The sequence below is a fragment of the Ambystoma mexicanum genome, chromosome 6p, assembly GCF_040938575.1.
Source record: "Ambystoma mexicanum isolate Mex_15411 chromosome 6p, UKY_AmexF1_1, whole genome shotgun sequence".
Classification (NCBI taxonomy): domain Eukaryota; kingdom Metazoa; phylum Chordata; class Amphibia; order Caudata; family Ambystomatidae; genus Ambystoma; species Ambystoma mexicanum.
The window spans coordinates 1,088,924,683-1,088,951,123 of record NC_090935.1 but is presented as its reverse complement, the minus strand read 5'-3'; the positions used below and the strand labels follow the sequence as shown (position 1 = coordinate 1,088,951,123).

Genomic DNA, 26,441 nt, shown 5'->3' with positions numbered 1-26,441 from the left:
GAAGAACCCGCCCTATATGAATTTGCTGAGAATGTGCCAAGAAGCACTCCATAGTCGATTGTGGCAAACGCTGCTGACAGAGTGAGCAATACCACAGGCAGGTGCCCCCACATCAAAGATCCTAAGAACATCAAGAAGGTGCAGGGGCATTCTCAGTACCACACCCCTGGTGGAAACTGGCGTTGGCAATGCTACCAGTTTTGGATTTGTGGGGAAATGCATTGGCCAGCACTACCATAGTGGCATTAACTGGCGATTAGTGGTGGTAGCCTCAAAATGGTGAATACCTATGAATATAATATCAATGCCTAATATCAAATATCACACACACCAAAACGGTTGGCTTTTACAATGCTTCAGTTTAAGGAGAGTTCAGTGAAGGACAAATATAATGCTCTTAAATCGAGTGACTCAAGACAGACCCAGTTAGACCATTTTATTACATGGTTGTGTTTACGGCTCCTTGTCTTTCACTCTCGGGAGATCGCTTTGAAAAAACACTGGCAGGCACTTTGAGCACACCGTTTGATGGTTAGGCTTGATGAAGCTAGCTCTGAGATCCCAGGGGGCTGGGTTTTGGGCAGGGTGGGGCACAACGTGGGAGGTAATGGAGATGGGTGGGGAAATAACCAAACTCCTACAAGCTTTGTGTCCCTCATATGCCATTTGTTCAGTTCTACTCTAATGCAATAGTTTCAGCTTATAGGTTTCACGCGGGCGCAATTTAATAGCCAAAACTGAAATGGAGCATATCCAATGGTTTAGTTGGTCTGGGCTCTTTTGAAAAACATACACCTAGTAAAGATGTCACATTGAAATCTAAATGAGGCATTTTGAGAAGAGGGGGTGGCACATGCCGCAAGATATTTTACAAGTGAAGGAGCAAATGTGTTCTTTGTACTTGAAACGGGGCTGGGCTCGTCCAAAAAAATGGTTTTAGCCAGAACGTTATATTTTTATACAAATCTAGGCCGAAAGACTGTTGGGACACATTGTCTCATTCATATTACCACTGAATTTGGTTTTGGCCCATCCCGAACAGTTCTTGTTGGGGAAGAACTGAGCAAATTGATATTTTTCTTCACAGTGGGAATTAATCGAACAGATCTTGCATTCCTTTGGGGTCTGGCATGGATTCACATACTCATGAATATTCCCTGTCGTCAGGCTGGGAATCCTCGGTAAAGAAAAAACTCAGTATCAGTTTCGTTTCTGAGCTGACTTTCGTAGTAGTAACCAATCACTGATTTCTGCGTCATACTGACCACAGCCAATGACTGCCCTCTTCCTAAGCCCCGCCTCTGGCAGCCATCCTCAGATTTTTACCGCACGTTCAAGTGTTGGGATCCTCGTGCTATTGCTCTCGAGCTTTAGTGCGTTTTTGTGCTTTTTTCATAGGAAAATTTGCTCTTTTTTTTCGGTCAAAGAGCCTCAAGCTCCACCGTTTCTATAGCCGTTCAACGGGGACCCGTGTTGGATTCTTCTACGCCCTGTCAGGCTGAGAGGTCCTGTGTCCGCGGAAGCTGCTGAACCCCCCCCCAACGATCCCCCTGAAATGTAATTCCCAGAACTAGATTTCAATTCAGCTCTGTAAACTACACCCCAAAGGGAAAGGGGGAAGTGGATAACAAAACACCATGCAGACTGTGTCAAGGCTAACCAGAGCTGAACCTGCAGAGGATAGAAGAAAAGCAGATAAAGGAATTGTATTTACTTACTTAACCTTAGGAATGGGAAAGACTTTAAATCCTTAACTAATAATTAAGAATCCTACCTGGCTCTTCTCTTGAAATTTCTTAGAGAAGCTTGTAAAGAAGCTGAAAATCTCTTGAGACTCTTGAAATTCACAGCAACTTCTTACTTTGGGCAAATCTGGAAAGTTTAGTTCTTTGTCTCTTTTCCAAAATGCACCTGATGTCCAGTTAAATTGTCTTATTTTTTTCTTTTCTTTCAAACTTTTCTTTTGTTTTTTCAATCTATTTACAATTCAATTGAGTTTGTGAATTCTTGAAGAAACACGTGTTAAACTCACACGCGGGTTATTTCCATACAGATGAAGTTCACGTTGAAAACTTCCTGCATTGAACACACGCATGGAAAGCAAAATCCACGCGCAGAAAACACACGCGCTTGCCTAACCACGTAAAGTAGAATTCACGCGCAAACGAGAACACACGCAAAAAAAACACGCGCTAAAAAATTTCCTTGTTGATGAACTACCGCGCCTATTCACACGCACCTTATAATCCACGCGCAATGAGTTCACTCGCGATCGAATACATCGTTTAAAAAGACACTCGCAAGAAACCACACGCGCAATTGAGTTCTAGTGCTGAAGCACACGCGCTTGAAAACACACGCGCTATGAAATTCTCACGCGGCAATCAGATTATCGCTCGCGTCAGGAAGCACACGCGCTGGAAACACGCTTTAAAGTTCTCTCGCGACGAATGAATCTCACGCTAGGAGCACCCACGCTGGAAAACACACGCGCCCTTTAGTTCTCACGCGACGAACAGATTCTCGCGCTAAGGAGCACCCGCGCTGGAAAACACGCGCAGTTCAATACACTCGCACGCGCAAAGGTACAACGATATTTTCAGATTACAAATAGTACGTGTATTTTCAAATAGCTCGGGGAGTTCAATAGTACAAGTACAAAGATAACTTTTTACGAATATGTCATTAAGATGAAAAGAGCTGCAGTACAAACAGTCACTTATCTCCAGAGCGAATTCATAAGGATCTTCAGAGTTTCCTGTCTTCAAAAACGAATTCCTGACAACTGATAGCTTCTCCAGAAACCCCCAAGAAAGTAGCCGCTCAACTGCTAACGCCTGAAGGATAAAATCCACCAGGCCCAAGTCTAAAGCAGGAGCAGCCACTAAACGCGTCCTCTCAGCTGGGGTTTAGATGATGAAAGGCACAGAGTGACAGTTTAGAATGTTCATTGTTGTTCTGCAGTGTCTTCTAACCAATCAGAGCTGTCACTGTGAGACTCCATTTTTGCCTTGGGTCAGAACCAGGATTCTGAATCAATAAGTTAAGGCCAAACCAACTACAATAGAAAACTTCCCACCCACATAAGGCTAATCTAAAAAGGATTAATAAAGAGAAATAATGAGAAGGAAACTTGAATAAGGGAAAATAGCCTGAATAGGGGAAGGAAACCTGACACGCCCCTATGGGTGAAGATTTCGTCGAGCCACGCTTTGGACTCCCGAACTTTCTCAGGCCCATCTCGGACATGGCCCAGGAAAGGGAAGCTCGACGCCCGGGAAGCTGTTCAGGGTCTGCCCTGCATGCCAGCTTCAGAATGTCTTCAAGGAGGACGAACACTCCCTTTGCCTCTACTGCCTGCATGAGGACAAGACGCACGTGGAGAACGACTGTGCGTTTTGCGGGACCATGTCGGAGCGGACCATAAAGGACCGCCATCTGCATCTCGCTAAATGGCTGGAAGGGAAGAGCCTGTCGGGTGAGAAAAAGCAGTCTGAGCGGTCTTCTAAGACCTTTGAGGGCGCCCGGCAACGGGGGCCAACAGAAGTTCAAGCACCACGGGCACCGGGAGTGCCGAACGGTCGGGCTCTTCGGTTGCCAGGCAGGGCGCAGCCTCCCCGGTGCCATCAACCACGAGCCAACGCTCTGGCTCGGGTAAGGGGAAGTCCGAGCACCCGGCGAAGCTTCTGGAGAGGCCCCGGTCAAGCTTGAAGGCCAATTCAGAGGGGGAGCGAGGCCCCCCCTCCTAAGGAGAAGGCGGTGCGCGCACCTAAGGTGGCGAAGTCTTGATCCACCCGGCCAGGGCCTCTATCGAGACAGTCGCAGTGGCCCTGGCTCAGCCTGAGGAGGCTACACCAGTGGAGGCGACCTCGGGGCCCAGAGTCTCCCTGCCACCGCAGAGGGAGTCCTCTTTCAAGCCCATCGACAGGACCCCCGTGAAACCTCCGACGGAGAAGAAGGGTGGGCAGGAGGCCATCGTGGATTCGGCCTCAACCCGAGGAGCTGATCGAAGTCTTAAGCCACGGCATTGGCGTGGAGGGAGACCAGCCCGTCGGGAGGGACCCCGACGAGGTTCCTGTCCGCCCGTCGGCACCCCCTCAACCAGTGCCGCAAGACAACTCGGCTGCCATTTTGTTGGATATACAGTCCTTATGCTCGGAGATGAGGACGAGATTGCCGTTACCACTGACGGAGGAACTACTCCCGACTGGGGACCCGGAGCTGGGCCCTTCTGGGAGCCCTCCTCCTAAGAGAAGGATTCATCCTCCACCTCCTTTTCAACCATCGCACCCGTCTCAGCCCTCCTCCCTGTCCACGACCCGGGGGGATGACACGGGGACGGACACGGCCGCAACGGGTACAGACCACGAGGTTTACGGTGAGGATCCTCCGTCACCACCTCCCCGGGCTTCCCCCGCCCGACGAGATTGGATCGTTTTATGCCATGATCACCATGGCATCAGAGCTTTTCCAGCTCTGCCTGGAAGAGAAGGAAGGATTCCTTTATCAACGGCGCGAGACCAAGAGGAAGACGGTCCTCGCTGTACCTCTACTAGATGATATCTGGGATGAGGGTCTCTCCCTCAAGAACCCATCCACAACGCCTGCGAGAAGGGATCGGTACGGGAAGAGGTACCAGGTGCGGGACGTGGCCCCCTTGTGCTTTCGGGCACAGCCGACCCCCGGACCCGGTTGTCTCCGCGGCAGCCAGGGAGCAAGCGGGGGGGGGGGCCCCCATCGGCCTCCACGTAAACAAACCCCCCCCCCCCACCGGACGACAAGAGTGCTGAGGCCCTGGAGATCTTGCAGGAAGGGGAAGTGGCGTCGGACCACGCCATTACAGTAGCAACGGACATCGCTGATACTGGTTTTCGCCAGTTGGGCAACGGCGTGTGCCGTGGATGGCTCAAGGCAACGGACTTCCGGCAGGACGTCCAGACCAGAGGTTTGGACATGCCGTTAGACGGGAACAACCTGTTTGGGAAAACAGTGGACGATTCCCTGCAAGCCATGAAGGCAGACACGGAGACGGCCCGGGCTCTTGGTGTTCTCCAGCAACGACGGCCGCCCTTTTGGAGCACCGGAGGCAAGCAGAGTGCCTCCAAAGGTTCCGGTGACGGATATTCCACCTACCGTCAAGCGGCCTGTTCGTCGTCACAAGAAGACTACAGGGGACGAGGCGAGTCGGGTGGACCCCGCCGTCGTCGCCAGGGAGGACAAGGTGGCAAAGCCTCGTCGAAGCAGGACTGAACCGGCCATGGTGTCGGGCCCCCACTGAAGCACCCCGGTGGGAGGCCGGCTGGCAAACTTCATCGGCGTGTGGGAGTCCATCTCCACCGACCATTGGGTGCTGGACGCCCTGGCCCAGGGTCACGCGCTAGAGTTTCTAAAGAAGTGCCCGCGCCCCCCCCCATGGCCAGGAAGGAACATCACGTCCGTCAACTTCTCTTGGAGGTAGAGGCGATGCTCAAAGGCGCCATCGAGCACGTCCCAAAGAGGCTTCGGGGCTCGAAGTTTACTCCAGATACTTCCTCGTGAAGAAGACAGGAGGATGGCGTCCCATCCTGGACCTACGACGACTGAACAAATTCATCAAGGCGCAGAAGTTCCGGATGGTCGCCCTCAGCACGTCCTGGGTCAGCTGGAGGAGGGCGATTTCCTGTTGTCATTGGATTTGGAGGATGCCTACTTCCATATCCCCATCCTAAAGGGACACCGAAAGTTTCTCAGATTCGTGGTCCAAGGGCGGCACTACCAGTTCAGAGACTTCCCTTCGGATTGAGATCGGCACCCAGGGTGGTCACCAAGTGCCTCGCACTGGTGGCGGCACGGCTGCGCCTGGAGGGGATCCACGTCTACCCCTACCTGGACGACTGGCTCATCCGAGCAAAGACAAGGGAGCTCGCTGCGGAACACACGGCGAGGACCGTCCAACTACTCACGGACCTGGGATTCTCCATAAACTACGCCAAGTCCCACCTGGTGCCCGCGCAAGGCGCACTGTTTCTGGGAGCGCAACTCGACGCAGTGGCGCTTCTGGCCTCGCTGTCGGAGGAAAGAACGAGGGCCATCTTGGGCAAGGTGCAGCGGATGCTGGTTGCGGACGCGGTCAAGGTGAGGTCCATCAAATCCCTCCTCGGAATGATGTCTTCTTGCATTTATCTCATCCGCCTGTGCAGGCTTCGGATGCACCCGTTGCAGGAGTTCCTGGACGCTCGCTGGGTCCAGACGGGCAGCTTCGAGGGCAGGATCACACTCGACGAGAGTTTCCGGCGAGCGATCCGGTGGTGAGACACCTGCGCGCATCTGACAGCGGGCATGGACTTCCAGTCCCCGGGCCACCAGAAGACCGTGACCACGGATGCCTCCCTGGAAGGGTGGGGAGCGCACCCCGAAAATCTGCACGTGAGAGGCCTTTGGCTTCCGACGGAGAAATCCCTCCATATCAACGTCCTGGAACTCCGTGCAGTGTCTTGGGTCGGTCCTTCCGTCCCTCAAGGGCAAGGTGGTGAGGATCTTCACCGACGACACAACCACCATGTTCTACATCAGGAAGCAGGGCGGTACCAGATCCCCAGCCCTGTCCAAGGAGGCGCAGGATCTGTGGCATTGGGCCGTCGCCCAAGGGATGTTTCTGGTGCCATTTCATCTGGCAGGAATAAAAAACACCATCGCCGACTCGCTCAACAGAGAGCTGCGCTCGTGCCACGAGTGGGAACTACGACAGGATCTAGTGGACCGCCTCTTCCGACGGTGGGGCACACCCCAGATTGATCTGTTCGCGACGGTGACGAACTCCAAGTGCCGGAGGCTCGCCAGCAGGTTTCCCCAGCCGAGGAGCATGGGCGATGCTTTCTTGTTCCCCTGGGAGGGCCTATTCCTGTACGCGTTCCCTCCTTTACCGTTACTGATCCAGCTCAAGAGGTCACGGTGCAGGATGATACTCGTCGCACCCGCGTAGCCGAGGCAGATATGGTTCCCGGACCTTCTGGACTTGTCAGCATCCCCATCAATCAAGCTGCCAGTGGATGCGGATCTTCTCTACAGGGAAGGAGGCGCCATCCTCCATCACGACCCGAAGTCGCTGAACTTGCAGGCCTGGCTCCTGCCATACCGGCCGACTGCAGAGAGGTTCTTGCAAAGGCCAGGGCGTCCTCAACTCTTAAATGCTACAACACAAATGTAAGAGGTTCTCTGTCTGGTGCCACGCACAGAAGATTAACCCTCTATGGATTACGGCTCCGCGTACTGCCGTACCTACTGACGCTAGACATGCGCACGCTTCCATCAAGATTCATCTTGCTGCGATCTCCTGATATACCAGAACCACGGGACGGACGTCCTTGTGGTCTCATCGTCTGGTGAAGGAATGCATGAAGGGACGGTTCAGATTGTTCCCGCTGGTGAAGGCGCCGGCCCCGGCGTGGGAGCTCAACGTGGTGCTGACCAAGCTCATGGGACCTCCGTTCGAGCCTCTGCACTCAGCTTCGTTGAAGTTCTTGTCATGGAAAACAGCGTTCCTTGTGGCCATCACCTCTGCACGACGAGTGGGAGAGATCCAGGCCCTTTCCTGCAAGCCCCCGTGCTTGATTTTTCACGGCACGAGGGTAGTGCTCAGGACGCAACCCTCCTTCATGCCCAAGGTGCCGTCGGACTTCCACCTCAACGAACCCTTGGTGTTGCCTGTGTTCTTCCCTTCGCCGCCGGCAGAGGACTTTGCACTTGCTGGATGTGGCTAGAGCGCTGAAGTTCTACGTGGACCGCACGAAGAGCTTTCGGAAGACGTCACAACTTTTTGTGAACTTTGGACCTGTCAATCAGGGGAAGGCTCTCTCAAAGGCTTCCATTTCCAGATGGCTCTCCGGCTGTATCATGTACTGTCATCGGTTGGCAAACCGACCGCTGCCCGCCGTCCGAGCCCATTCCACCAGAGCGATTGCAGCTACCACGGCGTTCCTATCTGGTGTGCCCCGCTGGACATCTGCAGGGCTGCTACATGGAGGTCGACGCACACCTTCACGAGATTCTACTGCGTTGACCGGGATTCCAGGGAGGAGTCCAGGGTCGGCCAAGCAGTGCTGCGCAACTTGTTCGCCTAAGGTGAGCATGGTGAGGAGGTAAGAGACGCTTAATGTTGAGTTGTTGTATTGCTTAATGTTGAGCCTGTTGCCACCTCCCGTATTTGTGCATGTGTGTACTGCTATTCTCTTATTCATGAGCATGTGAATCCATGCCAGACCCCATGCTGGAGAAGGAACAAATTACTTACCTGTAACGTTTGTTCTCCAGCATGGGTCTGGCATGGATTCACATGCGAACCCTCCCTCCTACCCCTCTGCAGCTCTTCACTTGGTCATACTGCCACTTCAGGTGCTACCAAATCTGAGGATAGCTGCCAGAGGCGGGGCTTAGGGAGAGGGCAGTCATTGGCTGTGGTCAGTATGACGCAGAGACCAGTGATTGGTTACTACTACAGATCAGAAACAGTTTTTTCTTTACCGAGGATTCCCAGCCTGACGACGGGGGATATTCATGAGCATGGGAATCCATGCCAGACCCATGCTGGAGAACAGTTGGAGGTAAGTAACTTGTTCCTTACATGATGGGCATATTCTAAAGCCCTCGAATGCGTGTTTTACCTTAGAAATATTAGCTGAATGCATGTTTAAAGCCTCTGAATTGTGGTAGTGCAGTGCACCAATAATTGCCACTAGCGTGGTTTCTGAATTAAGTATTTCAGAAAACGAAGTAGCAACTGTTTAGGCCTCAAATATTTCACCTGTAAGGTGCAATAGAATCCCTAGCCGAAAGTATTCGCTGTAAACTGTAAAAAAAATTTCTTGCCTACAATGAAACGCATGATGTTACTAAATCAAATAATAGTGAGTAGACCATATGCACTCTGTGGGATATTCAAATTTAAGTTAGAAGGGCGGTTTACTCAAGCAACAATCATCATATATATGATGTGGCATTTATAAAGCGCCTATACACGTATTTCAAGGCACAACTATGCAACGGAGGGGGAACAAAGGAGCACAGACAACGATCCTACTAGGCCCGGTGTCATTCAGATCGCGATCGCCAGTGCATGGGGGAAAGGGGGGGGGGGGGGGGGGGAAGTGTGGGGGGAGGGGGGCAGTACATGGGAATAAAATAAGTAAAGTAACGGCCATCAGGTGGCAAGTGTAAAGGTGAGTGCAGACATCGGGTGTCAAGTGCTGGAGGTGGGACTGAAGGGATACAGAAAAGTCTTGTGCAGGGGATGCTAGGTGGGCAGTGCAGGAGTGTGACTGGCGGGGGAGGGACCTGGACTCAGAGGGTGGCCAGGTCACCAGTGCAGAGGCGATCAGCAGGTGAGAGGAGAAGGCAGACGCAAAGAGGTTTTGAGGTGCTTCCGGAGATGGTTCTCGTAAAATTTCAGGGAGGCTGTGCCAGAGGGAAGCCCCAGCCGAAGATGGATCTTCCGCCAACTTGTTGCTTGGAGAAGCGACTGACCCTGAGGGAGTTGGAGGCGGATGAGCGAAGAGCTCGAGGGAAGAAATTTAGGAAGAGCGTTGAAGGTATTTTGGACCCAGGCCCCAGAAAACCTTGTGGACCATGCAGAGGGATTTGAACTTGTTCCTCACAGCCACTGGGAGCGGCGATCCCTGGGCTTGAGGCCAAGGACAAGTCTCGCAGTTCTGTTCTGGATGAGTTGCAGATGGCAAAGAGTAGAGGACCGCAGATTTAGGAAGAGGCTGTTGTAGTCCAGCCTAGAGAACCTTTTAGGGAAGTAACCATTTTGTCAACTGACAAATGTGTGTAATTAGATTTAGGAATATTAATCTACAAAAATGATTGTGAAAGTTAAAGCAATGATCACAAAATCGATATAAGCATAAACAATTCACCATTTCCAAGGAGAACTAGTTAAATGTGTGCCTTTAAGGAAGCTTGAGCTAATCCTTTTAAGTCTGGAATAAATTCAAATTGGAAACGTCATTCTTCACCATAAAATGCCACCAATTCTTCCTGTCGTAACATGAAATTAAATCATTTCCAAACAATGTTGAGTATTCGTTTCCTTCAACAATATTACAGAAAATGGCAGCATGCAAAATAGCAAGTGGGACAGTGGCAAACGGGACATTGATGAAATGTGATCATTTCATATAGATCTTGTTAACCTTCCCTGAACGTTTTTCTGTACATTATCTTAGTCTCCTCAGCCTAAATGTTATCCCAAATCTTTCTTTATTGAACAGTGATAAATGCGAGAATTTAGAAACGGGAGGCTCGTTTACAGGGGGTAAAATTTGAAGTTAGTCTAACAAGGCGTAGTCAATTGCCCCATCAATGTTCTACACGCACCTGGCTTCCAATTTCTTACTAGTCTAACCCCCTAGTGTAGATTTTGATCCCTGTCGTAGTGCAAAGACGGGATCTAAAGTGTGCAATTTGAAGCATTCAAGTACAGAAGTTGGGATAGGCCAAACTACAACACCCGCTAACCTAATTTGCGGAACTGCATGACTACTTTCGTGTATGTTAGCAATGAAGTAGGAATGTTCAAGAGCCGTCTGAGTCGACGCTGACAGACAAATCCAGCTATCGGTGCGCTGGGACCTACCCGCTAAGGTATTTGTTTGCTTCATTATATTGTCAAGTGAAGCATGGAACAATGCAGTGCTTGGTTGACTGTACAGTTTAAGAAAACACAGTACATGGAGATGTCATGTAACAGTCCATGACCAAATAGGTTGCCGTTTCCCGTAAACCTTACATCCAGGGCACAGCAATCTGCGTATGGACTGTTCACTCACAGGACCGTACTAGCCAGGCACAACGTCATTGAGCTGACCAGCCTTCCGTCCCCTTTAACAAATCAAAGGATCAGGAACATGCTTCTGGGCTTAATTTTTTTTTTATAATCTTCATGCTCCAGCAATTAAGGAAAAACATCTCCATTTCCAGAGCTTCTGAACCATTAAGGAATTGAGGGATAAAACATCGAGTGTGGAACCTGGGTTTGTACGTGGAACACGGCCACCTACCTTTGTGGTGTTGCCTACTCTGGTGTACATGTTAATTATTTGCACGTTTTCAAGATCCTTGTAAACTTAACCCCCTAGACCAAGTACATATTGTACACCCAATTTGCCAGGCTGGTCTATTTGTTCACTGTACGTTAAAATGTGCTAGCTAGGTGCTTTGCAGTGAAAATATAACCTTACTGTTCTGATTTTAAGGGCGCAAGTAACCTCTACCCAGAACCCACTTTTAGAAGAGATGTGTTTGCTGTACATGGTAGTCCTAATTTGATGGGCCCTAAACCCCAGCGTCTAAGTATTTGTGGTGGGGTCGTATGCTTGGTCCTGCCCCATTATGAAAAGTCGGATCAGCAATGTGTGCGTTTTTTGTGGCGAAAAACAAACCCAACCTACATTTGTTTGATACTGAAAGGATTTGTAATTACTTGGACTGAAGACTAGTATAACAATTGCACATTTTTCTAGTATGTGTCAAGGTTGGCTCCGCTTGTGTGGATTCTTGGGGTTGTTTTTGGCTCTGTACCACCGTTTTAAAACATGCAATGGTTTGTTTTGATTATATGCAATTCGTACTTCACAGCAGGCCAGAAGCAAGCACCTAAAAGGCCAGAGTGGGATGGACAGAATGAAAACTGGGGAACGGAGATCAAAGTTGAAAGGGCTGAAAGAAGAACTGCATTCAGGGAATTTCGACCCAATGAAATGGAAGGACCAGTGGAGTTTGCAGTAGAAAAGTATGTACTTTTAGCAGTTTAAATTTGGTTTATAGGAAATGTTAAACTGCATGTTTACTTGATCTTGGCGTACTCCTGCTTGGTGTCATGACTGCTTGTGGCATAGGTTTCCTTTTAATTGTTCAGCCCTTTGTCTAGCAGAAACATGATTGTCTTAAGATTTGTGTTTATACGGATGTAAATATCCTGCATTTAATGTAACTGTATGGCTCAGTGTAAAGTATGTAGGTTATTTGCCTATTATTTCCAACCATGCCCAACACACGTAACAATATTTTTGCCTATAGTTGATTCGCCTAATGGGGTTTCAAAACTCTGGAGCATACCTGTGAATAAAACTAGCATTGCACTGATTTGTAAATGCGGTCCAAAAAGTTAGATATTGCACGGATCGATAAGATTGGATGAGCAGGATCTAAAATCGGCTCCTCCTGGGTATCGAGCATTAACCAGGAGCTACCACTGGGAGCTAGTGCATGGCGTTCCACAAATGGAACTTGCACAAGATGCAAACATAGAATTGTTGTCCATATTGTCCGAATGCAGTTACATTTACATGGGTGAATTTGTTCGCATCCGTTGGACTGGGGAGCCTAAAGTAGATGATGTTGTTGACAAGCTAGCTGGGCTCTTGGCTACAAGCAGGAGCTAGTAGCTCCCAGCTCCAGTCAATTTCGAACCCTGAATATATTGTAGCACATTTTTCGGACCACCGGGTTTTGTAGGCAGATCTAAAGCCAAACCCTGGTTTGCCTGAATACAGAGGACTTAATGTAGACCTAGACTCTTCACTCCTAAATGGCAGTGCACTTTGTATGCATTCTTATCTAAGTTCATAAAGAATATGAACACATTTGTATAGAGAAAGCATTTGGGGGTGGGTTAAATATTGGTTTGGGTAGGTTTTATGGGGCGGGAAACGGGTTTTGGGTGGACCCCCAAAGTGCTTTCTCTATAAAAGTTCGTTATAAAATATTCAATATGTTCAGTATTTATAAAATATTTCGGTATAAAGGCATGTAACCAGTGCACTGTGCCTGCCACAGACCTTGCAGGAGATTTGATGAGCAAGAGTTCTCCTGTTGAGGCATCCCTGTGTAGGCAGGAGTTGCCTATGGGGAACCAGCAGTGGTGTACTGTCCTACACATCTGATTCTCTGATGGGTTTCTTCTGTGGCACCAAATGCTCCCCTCCCTCCTCCCCGGGCCCTCGTCCCCTTTGAAGGGAAGTATTTGCTAAACGGGAATGCTCTGAACACTTATGTCAGGGCAGTTGGTGTTTTAATAATTTTCGGTCCCTGCATAGAGGTAAATGTAATTGAAAAGAAATGGTCCAAATACCGAATTTTAAACAATTGTAGCTTGAGAAACCGGAATAGCATAGCGTGCAACTTGCTCGATTTTTATGCTTTGTCTTATAGTTCTGTCCTTTAACCTTTTATACACCCTCTCTGAGTTCATATTACAAGTCTTGTTTGCACCAGTTGGGGCCGTCAGAAATGGCTGGTCAAGCTAACAAGACTCCTATGGGGAAAGCAGGATCTAAATGGCTCAAAACAATTTCGAACCCTTCATCTGCACAGGTTTCACTGATGGGAAGTGGCTAGGGAACTTAAGCCGAGGGTACCATCAAACAGCTGCTTTATATAAACCGCTTGCAACAGCAATCAATCACCAGTTTTGAGCTCTTTGTGAATTAATATTTGGTTCTATAACTTGCCCAACAATAACTGACTAGCTCAATTCGCTGAAATACTAGTCCATAGTGAAGAGCTGTGCTTTACACTTTGTTTTCATGTAACCAAGTGTTCTAACGTCAACTTCTATGAAGCAGCCCAACATTTAAACGGGAGCAGGCGATTCCTTGCACCTCCATACACTCCCAGCTGGTCTTGTACTATTGATGCTGGCCTGTTAAAATTGCTTCAAGGCACTTACCATTTATCTTCAAATAATTGGTCTCTTTAATGACTAACCATGGCAGAGCTGGGAAAAAAGCCTTTTAATTGAATCCACCTTCAATGTCATTGTAAATGTATTGCATTGTTTTGCTGTTACGTGCCATATAGTGGGCTTTTATGGCATAAGACAGACGGAAGCAATCTGTAAATCTCATTTACACTATTACATGTGTCTAATGTATTTCAATGTTTTCCGTCCCCTCACTTTTTCTGAACCCCCCCCCCCCCCCCCCACGATTGAGTCAAATGACTGGATTCACTTAAAGTGGTATCCTAAGGATCCCTGGAAACCAGCTTGGACTGAGCTTTTTCTTCACATCTTCATTTTTACAGTGCACCTTATCATTTGTCTCGTGCTTTTCAACTAACTTCGGTAGACCTTTAGTTCTAATTAGTTTACCTACACTCAATGTTCCCACCCTTCATGAAAGTACAATAAATTATACTTGTTAACACTTCACCATTTTATAAACGTCATATTTGGAGGAATGCTGCTGCATATAGTGAATGTCTACATATTGATATTTCCAAGGTATAACCGTACTGCACAATAACACGTTTTACAAAACTTGTACAGTTTCAGTTCTCCCATAACTCCCCGCTCCCCCAGCCTACAACCCATATCCCTCCTTCTCCTTACTTTCTCTCCATTAGTCCTCTCCCACAGTTCTCTCTCTGGACTGTTGCGGTCAGATATAAATATTGCAGCTATTGTCTCCAGGCGACCAGTGTTTCATTCTCATCTTCCCCTCCCTTCCCCCGCCGTCTCTTGACACTCCACCCATTTCTTGAGATCCTGCCACCAGATATGTGCCGATGGTCTCGTGCGAGCTTTCCAGCTCATGGCTATGCTGCATTTGGCTAATATACGCTGAGTCGTACAGTGAATGCCTATTTGCTATTCACTGTAACAGACATTTGGTGTCTGTGAATGGCAAACTACTTCCTACATGGCTATATTCATCATGAAGGATGAGGAACATTCAAATTATCCTCACCCTTAATAAAATCTCCTTGCCTATGAAAGTGGGTGGAGTTTTTGCAAGCCCTGTAAAAGCACCTTCAAATGTGATGGGTGGCTGTTTGGTAAAACCTGCATGCAATACATTTTGTTGGCTTCTATTGGTTTTGAGCTTTACTTTTCTCCCAGCCTGAAGCCGAAGCCCGACGGAATGATGGGCTCTGCCTTGGCAACAGCGAACCTCCAATGTACCTTGCAATGTCTGAGGTGCTTCTCTTGTTAGTCTTGTGGCTAGCGTGAAGGTGACTTTAGGCTTTGAGTAAAACTGCTCCACTTGATGGAAAACATTACCTGGATGGGCACATTTTGATTCCCACACCTTGCCATTTCACCATGAGGTTGTCTGATTACCTTGCTATCTGATCATATGATTTTTTTTTTTTTCCCCCCAGTGTTATGCTGATGACGCACCGCTTTCCTTCAAACTTCCTTCTAACTTTACTCTCTCATCCCTGACTGCCATTTAGGCATTGTGTTCAGCAAACAGTTCAGCAAACAATCTCACTCTCCATGCCAGTAAAACAGATCCTCCTCGTTGGACACCTGTCCCCTCTTTTCCTCCTACCCTTTGGCCTCTCTACCCCCCTCTGCCCCCACAATCCTGTGAGGCCAAAAACCTGTCATCTTCAACTCTGCTCTCCTTCTGAAAGGAAATTGTTGGAGCGCTCAAATCTTATATTGACATTTTCTGTCTGTAAATAGTTGTTCACAATATTTAAGGTGCGGGGGAGGAAAAGTGGACCTGGCACAGGACCACCAACACATGTAGAGAAGAGGGTCCAAAAATGGGAACCCTCCTGTCCCCTGCACACTTAATATTCTGTCCTGAGACTGTTAACCATACTCTTATTGAAGATGATCGTAACTTTCATAAATTGTTAATGTCAAACACACTGGTTATTTGATAAAAAATGTAAGAATTTCATCAATGCAGATACAGAGTCCAAAGTAAACGGCTTCTGTGAACAATTTATTCAATGCATATAAAGTTCAAAGTAAACAGCTGACGCTGTAAATGAGAAGGCTTTAAGAATATTGCCTTAAAAGTCAGTACTTGGAGATTAAGAAAAGCACAAGCTGATATTGGAATCACTAGGTTAGACACTTTCAATCAAAGAAATTAGAAAAAATTGCTAGAGCATCCACTGGTGTGAGAGGAGTACAATGCCTATTATAGCATCAAGGAAAGTGATCTGTATAGGGTTAACGCCTCTAGTTTCTATTCCCATATCCTAGTAATGGGTATCTAGTATTCCTTCTAATCATATATTGCTAAAGTAAGCATCACTGTGTCTAAATAACTCAAGACATAGTTTGCCAAATCATAAGCGTATCTTAATTTTGAGTACGTGAAGATAGTACTGTGTTCACAAAAATGGGTAATTATCCTTTCAGACGAAAGACCCTGCTGAAAATAGAGCATGTAAATGTATATCAGTGAAGAGCACTTTAAATATGAGATACACAAGCTCAGGAATCAAAATTCGGAGTCTTTCCAGCTAAAAGTGGAACCATCTTCTATTCCTAAAATGCGCTTCTCAAAACTGCTTGCGGCTGTATTACACCACGGCAACCCTATGACCAGATGACTCGTATCAGCAAAACGTGCTCGCGGTCTGTAGAAGTTAATGGTGATTAACACATTGCACTAATATACCCTTTGCGCAAAGTCATTTGTGAGATGTGAAAAATAGTAAAACATGATAATTGAATCATTCTTGCAGACTCCGCACTAATGAGAATGGTGTATGAATCCCATGCGCTACATGCCCTTTTATTCTAGTGCTTAAGCCGTACATACACTCCGGTGGATGCACGGCAGAAATATGGGGTAGAAATCTACAAGAAGCACAGCAAAGATGAATGATTCTATTTATCTAAGACTCTCTCAAAATCGCGGTGTTATAACACAGCGTATCTCTCACCTGTTCTCCAACTGCCTCAAGGATGGGTTGGGGATTCCTGCGTCCGTTGTCAAGGTAGTGATCCTATGTGCTGGAAAAGCTGCACACGTTCTAACGTGGAGGGAAGCTGCGACCCTCGTGCATTCCCTAGTGGGCTTCTGTCAGGGGAACCGAGCAGGATGCCGAAAGGATATCGTGTGCTCCTATCCTCCACAACTTGGCTCTTATTAGGATACCTGGTGTACTCTTCTGCCAGGTTTTCACTACTCTTCTCTTGATCAGTGCAACTTGGAAGTTGTATGGTGTACTCCTTTGCCAGGGTTAACACAGCTTTTTTTTTTTTTTTTGGCTAGTCCTGATCTCGGCACCTCTTTAGATTGTATTTCCTATACACTGTTTTACTAACTGTCTTTTCCCTTCCTTTTTTTATTACAGGGGGCGTGTTCAAACAGGGATTCGTAATACCAGGAAAAGCAAACTACCCACTCCTAATCTTGTAGTGATTTTTAAAAAATTGTGCACTTGTGAAGCTATTGCTGTATATTTATTGACTTGTTAGGCGCTTATACAGCAAGTAAATTCTGTTTCAAAGCGCCCACAGGGAGGTGCTATGGGAATAAGACGATACACATAGATATTAAATATAGTGGAGGGGGGGAAAGAAATGACAAACCTATGCCTTGTGAGCATTCAGAACGTGCAAGTGCAACAGGGAAGGGGACAGTGGGAGTAGGTGCTGGGTTGCTCGCACTCGTGGGTGAGCAACAGATGAAGTGCAATCCTCGGGACAGACAGTATGTGCTGAGGATGGGCAGAAGCTGTGGGTGATTGAGTGTGGGAGGTCGGGGCCCTGAGGATTCAGAAGGGCCCCTGGTACCCAATCAAAGCAACTGATATTAGCGGAGAAGGGGAAGGAGGTGGTAAAGAGCAGGACCTCCTTAAACTCAAGACTTGAGTAAGACTCAGAGGGAGGGGCTCAAGACGCAGAGGGAGGGGCAGGCTGTTCCATAGAAGGGAGCCAGCTCCTCCAGCCCTGTTTAGCACTTGCACACAGAGTTGGTTCGGGAGGAGCGCAGAGCTCTAGAGGGGGACTATTTGGTAACAGTTGCAGATAGTGTGGCCTCAGGCGCCAGAAAACCTTGTGGATGATAGAGGGATTTGATTTTAATCTGTAAAGCAACTGAGAGCCAGGACTTTTTATGGCAGGAGAGATGCAGTCATTGGGCTGAAGGCCAAGGATAAGTCTTGCTGCCCTATGCTGGAGGGGGACGCAGAGTGGAAGGTAGATTCAGGAGGAGGCTATTGCAATAGTCCAGACTTGAGAGAACCGGCTTGGCTAACATTGAGCTTCTGGGGAAAGTTGGGGGGGGGGGGGGTTAGAATTGGAAGGCGGGAGGGGAGTCTGACTCAAAGGTTTCTGGCTTTAGGAGTAGAGCCTATGGAGCAAGGCCAAGGGGAAGAAAGCTGGAGCAGAGGTCCCAATAGGAAGGATATCGGTTTTGCTGGCATTGAGGCATAGATAATGGTGCACCAGGCCTGGATGGCAGATAGCCAGTCTGGGGTGATGGAAGGTGAAAGAGGGGGGGATGATGGAAGGTGAAAGAGGGTCAGTAGGAAGTTTGAAAAAGTTGTCATCTGCGTAACACTGGAAGTTAGGGGAGAAGGATAGATGAATGCCAGCTGTGAAGTCAAGGGAGAGGATAAAACCCTGCAACACGCCACAGGTGGAGAACGTGGTAGAGAATGTTCCCAAGATGACTTGGGAAGAGTGGTCAGATGTGAAAGCTGTCAGCCATTCCAGAGCCTGTTCTGTTTAGAATGGGCCTAGAGTTGCTTTTCCAACCCATTTGTGTTTCAGAATAACACATTTGTGTCTGCTTCGACCCCTCACACTAATTTGAGGGTGGCTAAGGAGTCCTTAATGCCTTGATCTGAATGTCCATTTCACTTGCCTTGGCCAAATATTCTAGAAAATGCCAACCAATGCTGCTTGACCTGGTCCAGTCTTGGAGGTCTCTGGGTGTAGCACTTCAACTTTTATTGAAGGCACATTGCAGGTAGGCTTGACTTTAATTTGGCCAGGCATTGATTGTGCTAAAAGATTGACTTGTAAGCTATATTGCATAGGCAATTCATTCTTGTTTCTTTAGTTGACAAAGAAGCACCCTTATGGTTCACGCAACAATCATGGGCTAACCCATGACCTGAAAAGCCATGCTTTTAGTCCATCCTTGGTTAATCTCTTCATAGACTTTGTACTTTGACACGACTGGTGGTGGGTATACCAGGCTGGTACTACCTGGTCCTGCCAAGGTCTAATTGCCCATTGTATCAGGTGTCCACAAACCTGACTAGGTCTGATCCACAGGATGCTGAGCACCAGCTCCAGCTTTCTTCCTCAGGAAGTACTCTTGAAAGGAGGAGCTGGTAGTTAAAATGGGATTCAACTGCCAACGTCCTTGTGTGTAAAAAAAAAGGCATATGATCAGGATGGTAAACCAACTGCGTCAAGCGATGCCAAGGTCTGGTTAGGGGTAACCCACATTTGTTGGGCCCAGTAGATTTGCTCCATGCTAGCCTATAAAGGAAAACCATGAATCCCTTGGCTCAGTTAAACAAACTTGCCACACTGCCTAAAATCCTGGTAGATAACATTCCACCATCCACGTTAAGTTACTTTGCTTAAACTGACATTGTTGCAGTTTTGCATTAACCTAGAATGTTCAATTTCTATAGGTGAAGTGGGGAGGGGGGAGGTTTGGGGGATATACAACCTCGATGTTTTTGGGCTTAAACTCGGAGGATCGGTGACTGTTTGTTAGGGGCTGATGGAGTTATTGTCAAACATCTGTGTAGTCTGAGCCAACCTGAGACTTGTATTCTTGTGGTTCATTTTAATGACTGATTCGTCATTGAAGCAGATTTCATGTGGGCTTGCTTTGTGTCGGGCATTTTCTTATTGTGGTTTTCTTTTTCCTACCATTACTTAGACCATTTGACCGATGGGATCGTGAAAGAACCATGCGAGGTCGTGGAGGAGTAAGGGGAGGAGGAATGCGAGGCAGAGGAAGAGGTGGTGGTTTCGTAAAAACTTGGGATGGCGGTGTGGACCAAAGAGGAAAACGAGAATTTGAAAGGCACAGTGGAAGTGACCGAACGTAAGCAATTAATGTATTTGTCGCTTCACTAGTAACTGGTCTTGTATTAAAATGGATTATGCAACGGAACTGTCAAAATGTTTAATTTGAAAAACGGTTTGTCTTTAGGGGGATCAGAGCTGAAGACAAAAAGGGTGGAAGTGGAGCTCACAACTGGGGAACAGTTAAAGATGACCTGAGGTACAATGCATGTTTGTGTGTATTAGAGATAGTTGCATGTGAACAAGGTTGCAGTTTGCCTCGCGTTACTTTGTCCAGAAATCTGTTGCACTTCGTGAAGCATTGGGGGTAAACATTGCAGGGTTACCCTAGATAAATATTGAGAAGGGCAGAAATGTTCACTTGTAAAACCTTAGTGATGTACTTTTGACTGTTTTGATTTTCTTTGCCATGTTTTTTTAAATTGAACTTCATTGATAGCTTGAGATTACAACAGACATGGATTGGCTGCAGTTGCGTTTGTGTATTGTCTCGATTATATCATATTACAAACGGCTACCTACATTGGTGTAGAAACCAGCTGAACGCAGGGCACGGTGTGTGCGTAAAAGCAGAGGACACCTGGTAAACGTTAGGAATCTTACTGAGCTGATGCAGAGGGTTGCCAGTTCATAGGCTGCAGCGCAGACAGCACTCTTCCGTGTCAAGAGGACGCAGCCACCGCACTATTGAATAGCCAACAACATACAGAGGCCTGCAGGTCTATTGAGGCAGTGCTGCAAACTATTCTGCGGTTTGGGTTCAATAGAACAATTCAACATTTGACATGACATCACATCCCAATAATCTTTAAGATGTGGGCAGCTCGAGCATGTGTAGGTATCCCATAGTTTTCATGGCATCTGGGACAATGTGGAGTGTATGTGAGAAGATGGCAGTTTGGCTGAAATGAAACCTGTCTAGCCCATGTTTTGCGCAAGAATGTAGCGGTTATTATTCTTTCCTTTTACTGCTCACCGGAGCCCTGCATATTGTAGCCAACGCAGAGTGAGGGGTTTGGCATGCTGTGGTATGTAAAAGGATTCCATTATATATATTCATATTCCTCCCACGTATTATCTTTCCAATATCCAGCTTGCTGCCCCGGAATTTCTTTCAGTAGAGGGCACTGTGCGTTGACGCCCGGTCGAGTTAATGTCCCTCGGAGGCCTCTGTCTTGACGACACTGCAGGTATAAGTAGCACGTGCAGCGCCTGTTGGCCTCCGTTCCGTTTTTCTGCGCTTCACAGCTTCGGTAACATAACTCCTTAGTTCCTAGTCAGCAAATTTTTCGATATTCTTAGTTTTCGACACACTATGGAATCTTCATTGGGGTCTACTCCTTGGTCTGGATTTAAAGTGCTGGGACTGCAGGGCTAAAGTGTCAGTGACAGACCCGCATAGGATCTGCCTGTGGTGTTTAGGGTCAAACCATCCATCGGAGTGCGAGGACTGCTTGCCGATGACTGCCAAGGCCTTGATAGAACAGAGTTCTACCCCATCTAAATGTAAATCGTCAGAGGAGTTGACAGTCTCCTTGTCGAACGTTCCAGAAGTGGTTTGCACCATTCCTCGTCTTTGTGGCATGGGGGGAGGGGAAGAGGCGCTATAGGTCACCGTCCACTTCGTCATCCAGTTCACCCGAGCGGGTCACTTGCCCTTCAAAATCTAGTACCCCCGCTCAGTGGGAGGAATTTATGGTGTTCAGGAATGTGGCCCACACCCCCTCTACACCACCTAGAGGCGATGCTCCAGTCGAAAGGCCAAGGAAGCATAAGAGCCGCATGTCTTCGGACCCAGCCATTGAACCTCCCTGAGAGCCATCTCCTCCCTAGAATCGAGTGAGCCTCCTCGAAACATAAAAAATCGCTGCCGAAGGAAACTCATACGGCAAGCCAGAGTACTCCATCGAAGGAGAAGCCATTGACACCTTGAGTGTCGACATACGGCCGCATGTCAATACCTTCAACACAATCATCAAAGACCTTGACGCTAACGTCGATAAGCGTAAACTTTGACTTCAACGACGTACGCTCCCATTATGACTTCTATAGCGCCTTCATTTCAGAGGACCTATACACCACAACCTTGCTCAGAGTATTTTTACAAAACTCTCTTTAATTTATGAAGACGCAGAGAAGTCCTCTGAAGAAAGGCCATTTGGGCTCCAATATGGGACACCTTCTGTACCAGATGAAATCCTATCTGAAGAGTTTCATGAACTTGCAGGAATATCTCCATGAGGCGAGTGGTATTGACACTTCTACTGAAATTGATTTTAGTAAGGCAAATCAGGAGATCATGCCGTATAGACCACTCATGTCAAGTGTCATGAGTTTATGGGATGGTCCAGACCCACACCTGTTTTCGAACAGACAATTTAACAGGCATATTGGACAAAGGGTCACAAGAAGTCGCAATTGCATCAGGTTTTGCAGAGAAGGGTTGTCCTGGCTATAAATGGGCACAGAGGGTCAGAACTAGAAGCTCTGCATTTGGCTGTAAGCTTATGAAAACCTCCTACACCAGAAAGCCTGGTAGTGCAGGCGGCCACTTCTTTAGGAAGACAGAATACCTATCCCACAGGACACTGATTAATGCTATACCGTTGCCAAGGTTTTCTTGGCTGGCAGTATGGATTTAAAATCTGCCAGGGCCATGTGCATGTTAGCATTTACCTAGACCCCTAGGGAATGTATTTCTATGGCGGCTGACCATATCCCCGAGGAGAAAGACAGGTTTATTAGCCTCCTTCCTATTCTTGACAAGGTTATGTGCAAGTCACTCCAGACTGGTCTAAACTCTGACCGCATCAGCAGAGCCGTGGCGGCTAGTACAGTAATCTGCAGATTTGCTTGGTTGCGGCAGTCTGGATTTGCCTAGGCTTCTCAACATGCCCCTTGACAGCATGCATCTATTTGGAAATAAAGCGGAGTTTGGAGAAGCTGCACTTCCAAGGCAGTGGCCAAATCCCTTGGAGCTGCAATAAGGCAAACGCCAAACCGCCCCACAGGTGTGCCCTGGAGGGGTAGGTCCTTTTGCTATTACTCTGCATTCGGAAGAGGCAGAGGACAGCCAGCTCAACGAGGACATAGAAAATTCCCACGTGGAGAACGAGGCAGAGGTACTGAGACTGCAGCAGCTGCCTTACCTTCAGTCACTGCATCAGCCACCCCAAAACCTCTGAGGTCTTCCTACACAAGACTGTAGTAGTAGGAGGCAGGTTATCACAGCATCTGACAGAATGCAGGCTATTACTTCAGATGTTTGGGCATTGGAAACAGTTACCCAAGGTTACTGTCTCCTTTCCTGCAAAAACATGTTATCCACCGGGTAACACCTCTTTGAAAGTTCCGGATCTGCTTCTTCTGCAGGAGATTTTAACCCTGCTAGAGAATAGTGCTATAGAAACAGTACCTGTACTGGAGAGGAACAAGGGTTGGTACTACCATATTTTCTGATCCCAAAGAAGCGCAGAGGATTGAGATGTATCGACTTGAACAAGTTCCACAGGAAGGACAAATTCAAGATGGTAAATTTCTCAGATCCTTCAGGCCCTCCAGCTTCAGGATTGGATGGTATCATTCTTGCTTACTTTAACCAACTGCCATGGGTTTCCCCCAGTGCCAAGGCCATTTTGGTGATTTCAGTATTTCATCATGCAAAGCCTTCTAACATTTTCTCCATTAACCCTTTAAGTGCCAAGGATGAGCTATCTCGTCCTTGGCACTGGGGAGGTAATCCCAAGGACGAGATACCTCGTCCCTGGCACTTAAAGGGTTAATGCGCCGATGCATCACAAGCGCAGAGTATCTGAGCTTTGCTATTGGCGGGTCTGATTATTACTGTCTGGTTCTGCCATTTGGGCTGACCTCCGCGGTAGTAGAAGCGAGTATCTGGGGGACTCATGGCCACCGCTACCTGGACAATTGGTTGATCAGGTCCAGTTCTCCAGAACAGGCCCTGGAATATCTCCACTCAACCTGTCGCTCCCTTCACAGGCTGGGCTTCTATTCTCCATGACACCATCACAAAGACTCCAATTTATCTGAGCAGTCCTGGATGCATCCCTGGGAAAAGCCTCGCCACCCTAGGCAAGGGTTCAAGACACAGATCGTGACAAAATGCCAGAATTCCCAACGTCTACTGGCCTCCGATTTTTCTGAGGTTGCTCTGTCTTCTGTCAATATTTGACCTGTGGGACAGTGGGGGTGGAGGGGGGGGGGGAGCAGGGAGGTATGTGTATGCAAGATCCTGTCTAAGGCATCCCTCTCCAGGTGACTCTGCCTGTACCATGCATTGCCATTGTCTGGCCAGCAGACTGCTTCCAGGCTGCTCAAGAAACCACTCGGCCATTGCAGTGACTGCTTTTATCTGGTGTTGGAACCCCCCCCTCCCCCCCAACCACCACCTGCTCGACATCTGCAGGGCTGCTATGTGAAAGCCTACCCACACCTTCACGGGTAGTAGTCCAGGGATCAGTCAAGCGGTGCTACTCACCTATTTGAGGTGGGTATCTTCAGGGCTAAGTATTCTTGGTGCCGTGCTGTGTGTGTGTGTGTGTGTGTGTGTGTATGTATATATATATATATATATATATATATATATATATATACATATAATGTCTTAATGAGCATGTGAATCCATGCAAGACCCCATGCTGGATAAGGAATGACTTGACTGTCATTCTTGTTCCCCCAGCATGGGTCTTGCATGGATTCATATGCAAACCCTCTCTGGCTCTTGGTTCATAATGACACTTTAGTGCACTAGACTGCCATCAGTTGTGGATCTTAGGAGGATGAATGTCATTGGCTGGGAGCATAATGACCCAAAGGACACTGATGGCCTATAGAGATGAGCAGTTTGCTATGTTTTTTTAACCTAGGGTTCCCAGCCTGACTAGAAATGTTCGTCAACGTGTGAATCCATGCAAGACCCATGCTGGAGAACAAGTTACAGGTAAGTAAGTTGTTCCCCCCCCCCCCCCCACCCCACTGATGGGGAAAGTAAAGGTCTGATACCCTAGCTACGTTTTCTCAGCCAGCAGGATTGGCATTACAATAATCAACGCCCTATGTGCAGTGGCCATAATTTACATTCACGTTGTGGGAAGTGGTGGCTATTTTTGCTGAACACATCCTGGATGGGGATGAAAAGGAAGGATATTTTTTTTTTGCCTTGTAAAAGATGGCAAGGACACAATATGCCAGTTGATCAAATCCAGATTTGTCTCAGCTGAGACTGTCAGCAGAGCGATGGCAGCCAGCACCCTCTTGTAGATTTGCATGGTTGATCAGTCTGGCTTTGCGCCCGATGTGCAAGCAAGGTGGTTAAACATGCCTTTCAACCACTCCCATTTGTCTGGCTCTAAGGCTAATGAAAGTTTAGAAAAGTTTGTCATCAAAGGCAGTGCCAAATCACCTGCAGCAATTCAACAGACGCTCACAGGTTTTTTTTTTTTTTTTAATCCGTTGGAAGGGTCAGCACACAAAGGGGCCAGAGGTTTCCTCCTGGTGGACGCAGTAAGTCCACCTAAGCAGCTGCAAAATCCTTGCCGTCAGCAGTTGCCACCTCTGCACCAAAGCCTCAGAGGCTGGAGTTCACATGACTGCAGTAGGGGGTGGGGGGGGGCAGGCTATCAGCATCTGGAACAATGGAGGGGCATTACATCTGATGCTTGGGTCATTACATCCAATGCTTGGGCCCTGCACTGATTACTGCCTCCCTTTCTTGAGCGCCTCCTCCTGAATGTCCACTGGGGAGTGTCCTTCAAGGACCTGGATCCACTCCTTTTGCAGTAGATTGGCACCCTGCTGGAGAAAGGAACTACAGAGCCAGTCCCTGCAGTGAAGAGGAACCAGAGATGGTACTCCTTTTTTTAATACCCATTAAGGACTCTGACCCATCTTTGACTTCAGATGATTCAACTTCCTCAGGAAGTTCATGATAGTCACACTTTCTTAGATCCTCCCGCTCAGATTGGATGTTAACATTGGACCTTTAGGATGCTTATTTTAATGTGCCTAGTCATCACACGCACAGTAAGTGCTTGAGGTTTTCCATTGGCCATGTTCAATTTCAGTTTTCTGCTTTTAAGGAAGATTGTATGCAGTCTCCCTGTGGAAGACTACACCAGTCTTGTCCTCTTGGTATTGGCTAACTCAACTATTGGTATAGGTCTATACTACACAAGTTGGTAGAGTGACTGAGCAGCCATACTTATTTCAGAGGGGTACATTGTGAGCTGTAGCATCGAAATCCACACATGTATCCCAATAACACTTAAACTCAGGTTTTCTAGTAAAATAATTATTTTACTGTCAACTAAGCCTTCTTAAAAGGCAGTATGCTACAATAAAAATACACTAACACTCAGATTTAAGATAAGCAGATCCCTTTTGGGATGCCTCACACACACACTTCCTGCACCCTGAGTTGACTTAAGTTATTAGGACAATGTTTGGCATTGATATATCACTTTTTGTACTTGCTGCAATACTGAGGTTGTGGAAAAGGTTAACAGATTCTCGGAGCATGCAGCCACAATCTCCCAAGTCTAGATTAGATCTTTCACAGCAATACAAGTTAAACATATGTACCACCTATAAGGGACAGTTGGAACCAAAGTCAATGGGTCAGAAAAAGTCT

At 47.6% G+C, this 26,441-nt stretch overlaps 1 protein-coding gene across 2 annotated transcripts in view; it reads left to right on the top strand.

The window, feature by feature from the left end:
* Positions 1 to 26,441, top strand: part of HABP4 (hyaluronan binding protein 4) — a 119,307-nt gene that overhangs the window by 16,906 nt on the left and 75,960 nt on the right. Inside the window, exons 2-4 of one of the 2 annotated variants that reach the window (XM_069625690.1) lie at positions 11,614 to 11,767; positions 19,644 to 19,811; positions 19,920 to 19,991. In XM_069625690.1, coding sequence (XP_069481791.1) covers positions 11,614 to 11,767; positions 19,644 to 19,811; positions 19,920 to 19,991 — 394 coding nt within the window. The remainder of the gene's footprint in view (positions 1 to 11,613; positions 11,768 to 19,643; positions 19,812 to 19,919; positions 19,992 to 26,441) is intronic. The other variant, XM_069625691.1, reaches the window with a different exon arrangement.